Source organism: Arachis ipaensis, chromosome B05 (genome assembly GCF_000816755.2).
Source record: "Arachis ipaensis cultivar K30076 chromosome B05, Araip1.1, whole genome shotgun sequence".
NCBI lineage: Eukaryota > Viridiplantae > Streptophyta > Magnoliopsida > Fabales > Fabaceae > Arachis > Arachis ipaensis.
Window position 1 is genome coordinate 19,257,179 of NC_029789.2, and position 6,967 is coordinate 19,264,145.

Consider the following 6,967-nt stretch of genomic DNA (forward strand, 5'->3'; position numbering starts at 1 on the left):
GATCCAAAGTGAGGTCCGCTAAGTCTTCAAGAACTTCTTCTTGGTGATCCTTATGATTCCGTGTGGATGGCATAATTCTTGAATTCCTATTGAGATACCCTACTACACCTTGGAATCCCCTCATCTTTTCGTTGCACCATGCTTAGACCTCAAATGTTGATTTGGTTTCTTTGATGGACTTTGATCTCTTTGCCACTCAACATTCATTTGCTCACCATTTAGCATTCCAAGAAGGATTTGAAGTTGAGAATCTGTTTCCAAGATAGCATATTGATGTGGGCCTATGAAGCTCCTTGGTGAAATTGTCATATACTCAATTTGCTCATGCATGAGCACCTTCACTTCTTGGTGTTTTGACTCTTCTTCATCAACATGTTGTAGATTTTTCCCATCCACTGTCTTTAAATATTCCTCATTATCAATCAAATCAAATTTGGGGAGTTGGGTAAAGTCCACTTCAACATTTTGTAGTACCCTTCATCAACCTCCTCTAAGCCTTCTTCATTATAAAACACATCAAATTTAGGAGGTTGGGTGAAATATACATTAGTATTCACTTCTTCCGACTCAATTACCTCATCTTCCTCTAAGAAGGCACACTTTGATTGGAGAGCGAAAGATTGCAACTCCTCATTAGAGTCTTCTTGCAATAGTGGAGGTGGTGGGAAGTCCACATCATAGTCACAATTCTTCCCCACATTTAGACTTTTACTCATACTCATCTCATGAGGAGTCTCATGGTGGATCTCAACTACAACTTCATCAATCAAATCACACCGGAAGATAGAACGGTCCACCGGCAGATGCTTCATAGTCTCATCCAAATTAAAGCTCACGGATTTACCAGCAATCTCAAAAGAATAAGTGCCCGAAAATGCATCCAGCTTAAACCTAGAAGTCTTCAAGAAAGGCCTCCCTAATAGAATGGATGACGGCTTCCCGGAGTCATTAGGAAGCATCTCTAGGATGTAAAAATCAATTGGGAAGATTAATCCCTTGATGCTCACTAAGACATCCTCAGCAATACCGGCCACAGATATAATGCTCTTGTCGACTAAAACAAAACGAGCTGCCGATATTTTCAATGGTGAAAGGTCCAATTCATTGTAAACAAACAAAGGCATAATGCTCACACAAGCACCAAGATCACACATACAATCTACAAATTCAACATCATCTATAGTGTAAGAAACTAAGCAAGGACTGGGATCGCCACATCTCTCTGGTATAGCACCCATCAAAGTAGAAATTGAGCTACCCAAAGGAATAGTTTCTAATTCATTAATCTTTCCTTGTTCATGCACAAATCTTTTAAAAACTTAGCTTAGGAACTTGGCGAATAGCATCCAAAAGGGGAATGGTTACCTCAACCTTTTTGAAGATATCTACCATTTTGGGATCTAGCTCCACTTGCTTTTTAGTCCTCTTTGTCAAAATGGAAAATGGGATTGGCATGGCTTCTTTAAAGATATCTTCTTCCTTGGAGCCACTTTTCCTGGCTTGAGCAACTTCCTCTTCAACAATTTCTTGTACCTCTTCCTCATCTTCTACATCCTCTACCTCAACAATGTCTTCATCAATTGTAGCCTCCTTCGCCTTTGATTCCTTGGAGCTCCTCTCTTGTAGTATGGTGCCGGACCGAAATAAGATAGCATTGATACTACCCTTTGGGTTGGGCAATGGTTGAGAGGGAAGTGCACTTGAGCTTGAAGGTTGGAAGGCGCTTTGGTTATTGTTGGAGGGTAAAGGTAAGCGGGATATAAGCTCTTAGAGAGTAGAGGTGAGTGTGGTTTGAAGCTCTCTTTGCCCTTGAAGAATAATGCGAAGGGTATCATCTGTTGGAGCTTGATTGGAGGAAGAAGAATGGTAGGTGATTTGAGGAACTTGTGGTTGGGTAATTTGAGGCACTTGAGCTTGCCTTTGGTGAGGTGGTTGGTATCTTTGACCTTGGTTTTGTTGTTGGTAGGGAGGATTTTGTTGATAGCGATTTTGTTGAAAATTATTGTTTTCCCTTTGACTTGCACCATTGTCTCTCCCTCCTTGGTTGTAATTGTATTGATACCCTTGGTTTTGCCACCCTTGGTTATAATTTTTCCCTTGTTGATAGTTACCTCCTTGATTTAGACGGTTGAAGTAAGCGTTGGTGGCTGCCACGGTATTCTCCTCTTAGAGTTGTGGACATTCATCAGTATAGTGAGAGTTAAAAGCACAAACTTCACACATTTTTTGTGGGACTACCATTTGGTATTGTTGTTGTGGAGGAGGTTGTTGTTGATTTTGATGGATTTGCTTGAGGATGGTGGTCATCTCCCATAAGGTCTTGGTGAGGGCAGACTCATTAGAGGAAACTTCATTGATGGCCCTTGGATGATTGTTTCTTTGTCTTGCATGTTGGGTAGATTCGGCTAGATCGGCAATGAGTTGCCATGCTTCTTCCGCCGTTTTGTACTTCGTTAAAGAGCCGTTACTCGAAACATCCAAAAGGATCTTATCTTGAGGTTTCATGCCTTGGCAAAAGTACCTAATCAACACCAAATCGTCAATCATGTGATGAGGACATGAATCAAGGAGTTTTCTAAAGCGTTCCCAATACTCATAGAGAATTTCCGAGTCACCTTGAATGATACATGAAATCTCTTTTCTCAACCTATCCGTCACTTCCGGTGGGAATAATTTATCCAAAAACTCCCTTCTAAGCAAATTCCAATTAGTGACAACCTCCTCGGATTAAGTATAGAACCATTCTTTAGCTCTTCTCTCAAGAGAAAATGGGAAGGCATATAACCAAATGGCAACCCCATTCGCACCATACCGCCTAGTAGTTGAACAAGCTGCTTGAAAGTCTCTAAGGTGCTTGATGGGATCTTGAGCGGGTAGACCATGGAACTTAGGAAGTAGATTAATCAACCCGGTCTTTAGCTCAAAATCGGCATTCAAATTCGGATTACGCATTTGAAATGGTTGGAGGATGAAGTCCGGAGCTCTCGCCTCCTTGAGAGTGATTCTTCTAGGAGCGGCCATAGTATCGGTACCTAAATCAATGGAAGAGATATTAATAGTATCAATGGAAGAGTAGATAGTTCCTTCCTCAAATGATGCTTTTGATTCAACCTCGGATAAGGTTGGTGAATTGGTAGAAACCCCTTCACCACCTCCAAAGGCTAACCGACGCCGAGTTTGCCTAATGTGAGATAAAGTCCTTTCAATTTTGGGATCAAATGAGGCTAAGTTCAGATCCAGTAGTGAACACGTCATTCAATGATAGAAACATAGAGTTAATGACAACAAAATACACTAAGCAAAGTAACTACTAAATGCTATTAAAAATGAATCCTAACTAATAACCAAACTAGCAAACAATCAAGGAAAGTACAAATATTCACATATGAACATATTTACACCAACCAATAACATGGCACACATATGCAACTCCCCAGCAATGGTGCCAAAACTTGACGCGAAGATAAATGTCGGTATAGAATTTACTAAAAGAATTCCGTTGTAAGCATAGTATAAACCAACAATATATCCTCTAATCAAAGTTAGAAAGTGTGTCACAACAATAAAATCAATAACCAGGAGTGGAATCCCGGGTCGTTTTTCCTAGGAGTTGCCATAGTATGCACATCATTGGTTAGGGGTTCCTTGGGGATGTTTGGAGTTGAAGGCAAGAGAAGTAAACAACTAGAAATCAAAGCAATTAACAATTAACAATCAAACAACGTAAAAACCCTGGCTAGGAGTGAGAATTGGAATTCCTATCCTCATTATCATCATTAATTGTGACAAGAATTGTCCATTGCTCCCACTTAGTTAACTTCTAACAATGAAGGAAAGTCAAGTGGTATAATTGACTCTAATCCACACATCTTAGTCAAATCCTAGTGAAAGACTAGCTTTAGCTTTGGTAGAATTCAAGTCAACTAGCAACTTTTAATTATCAATCAACAAAAGACTTTGACAATTCAAGAGTCTCTAATTGCTCAACCCCCAAGCCAAGAGTGGAAATCTACTCCATAGCTATAAGTGACATTTTCTCAAACACTTGGTGAGTAAGAATAAAAGACATTATTGAGAAAGCAATTCAAATTAAAGCTATCCACTACAAACAACTAACAATAACAAAGCAATTAACAACAATGAACATGAAATTCCTCAATGCATTAATAGAAATCAATCTCAACAAGATCCAAATTCAAGATCCAAAATAACTAGAATAACAAGAACACTAAATGAAATTAGAGGATGGAAACTACAAATTAAAGCAATCTAAAATTGGAATTAGCACAGATCTAACCAAAGGATCCAAGTGAAATTGAATTGATAACACTAAAACTTAGAGAGTAGTGAGAGTTTCTCTCTCTAGAATTCAAACTAAAACTAAAACTAAAGTGTGTGGTGATTCATGCCATTCTCTTTCACTCCGAGCCTCTTATCCTCAAATTAGGCTCAAAACTGGGCAAAAAATCAGCTCAAAAATCGCCCCAAGCATTTTCTATTTAATGAGGCACGTGATGCTTGTCGCGCGTACGCGTCGCTTGGATAATGCACTGGCCACGCGTACGCGTCGGGTGGACGCTGTACTTAGTCACGCGCACGCGTCAGCCACGCATACGCGTCGTCACCAGCTTCTCAAATATTGTATTCTTTCTGTTCCTTCCACTTTTGCATGCTTCATTTCCATCCTCTAAGACATTCCTGCCCTATAAACTTGAGATCACTCAACAAACACATCATGGCATTGAATGGTAATAAGAGAAGATTAAGAATTAACATTTTTAAGGCTTAGAAAGCATGTTTTCATTCTTAAGCACAAATTAGGAAGGAATTTCAAAAACATGCAATTTACATGAATATATGTGAGAATAGTTGACAAAATCCACTCAATTCAATCCAAAATATACCATAAAATAGTGGTTTATCAGATTTCTTATTGTCTCTCTAGCAGAGTTCAAAACATAATACTTTCCATCACGCTCTAATTCACTTTTGTATAAAAAAATTATTCTGGTAGCATCTTCATTAACTTGTTGTATCAAATCACCAAACTTTTTATCTACAGCACTCATACTCTGTCATATAAAAAAATATTACGAGAAGAAGAGAGGGGGTATTTCTTATATGAGAGGAGAAGGAAATAGAGTGCAGAACATGAACATCTCAAAATACACAAAAAAATATTACAGAACATGAACCATCCCGAAATCCACAGTATAGCAGTGTTGCAAAAATATAGGTGCTTGATCAGGTGTTGTTTAAAATTGCAGTATCAATTTTGTGGCCAAAAACACAGAATTTATCTCACCCCTGTCTCACAGACACAACATCAATAATAAACCAACAACATAAATAATTTCTGTAATTTTATTCCATTATTTTTGTGTCAAATTTATCTAATGTAGTATTTTTAAAAAAAAAGTAATCTGTTAATAAAGATAACAAATAAATTAACAAAATTTTTATATTTTATTCCTTGAATAATTTTATCTAAAAAGTTATTAACACATATCAAGGCATCGAATGGTATAAAGGGGAATTAATTTTTGGTAATTTAAAGGCTTGGGAAGCAAGTTTCCAATTATAGATCAAAATTAGGAAGGAAAATGTAAAACCATGCAATTTCTATGAATAAGTGTGAGAATAGTGGATAAAATCCACTCAATGAAGTACAGAATGTACCACGAAATAGTGGTACATCATAGACGCGGGTGTTTGTCAAGCACGTTCATCTTAATGTGATGAACAGAGCTGATTGTCACTGATCATCCTATCCACCATGTTGAAGTACGAATATACATCTTAGAATTAATCAAACATGGATCGAAGAAGAAACAGTAATACTTTTATTAATTCATAGGACTCAGCAGGGGTTCTCCCCTCAACCTAGGAGGTTTAGAAACTCATACTGATGTAAAATACAATGGTGAAAACGTGTATGGTGTGTGTCCTCCCTATGGAGAATGTAAAATACACTTTAAATACTAAATGAGATGACTAGTAAGGATAAAACAGTCTTTTTAGTGCTAAAATCCACTTCTGGGGCCCACTTAGTGAGTGTTTGGGCTGAGCTTTGATGATATCCACGTGCTATGAGGCTCCTAGGGCTTTGAACGCTGGCTAGGGGATCCTCTCTGGGCATTTGGATACTGGTCTCTGCTCTTTGGGTGCTGGACGCCTGGAAGGGGGCAGGAAGCTGGCGTTGGATGCCAGTTTTGAGCCTTCTAAACCGAATTAAAGTATGGATTATTATACATTGTTGGAAAACTCTAGAAGTCAGATTTTCATAGCCATTGAGAACGCTCCATTTGGACTTCTGTAGCTCCAAAAAAGCTCTTGCAAGTGCAAGAAGGTCAGATCCGGACAACATCTGTAGTACTTTCTCTGTCTCTGAATCAGACTTTTGCTTCAGCTCCTCAATTTTAGCCAGAAAATACTTGAAATTGTACAAAAACATAAAAACTCATAGTAGAATCCAAAAATGTGAATTTAACACTAAAACCTATAAATACCTAATAAAAACTAAAAAAAATATACTAAAAGCTATATGAAAATGATGCCAAAAAGCTATTAAAATATCTGCTTATCACCTATCCCCGCGATGGGTAACGGGAACCCTGTATCTGCCAGAATTCGGGGTCTCTGCGGATCTCCATGAATTTAAAATAAAATAAAAAATTGAAAAAAAATCACTGCACATCTTTTTTTTTTCTCTTCCAATTTCCACTTGTTCTTATTATTATACCTAGCAAGCAAACTTAATCATTATCATCATCATCAACACGGTGTCGTATAGAGAGGGACAGTAAGAGCAAGAGAGCGAGAGCGAGAACAAGAGCAAGATGATAGAATAATCGAGAGGTTGATTAATTCTATCTGACTCTGGAATTATGCTAAGAAGGTTCTACAACTTAGCCAAAAGACTCAATTTGATTTTTTTTTTAAATATAGGTAAAAAAACAAAAATAAA

General features: G+C 37.9%; 1 protein-coding gene across 1 annotated transcript; it reads right to left on the reverse strand.

The window, feature by feature from the left end:
* Positions 423-1,238, reverse strand: LOC107640313. Its single transcript, XM_016343844.1, has one exon. It carries the CDS (start codon positions 1,236-1,238, stop codon positions 423-425), a length of 816 nt encoding a protein of 271 aa, XP_016199330.1.

Excerpts from the sequence above, each read along its gene's own strand:
- LOC107640313 (XM_016343844.1), bottom strand. The coding sequence starts at position 1,238 with ATGGGTGCTATACCAGAGAGATGTGGCGATCCCAGTCCTTGCTTAGTT.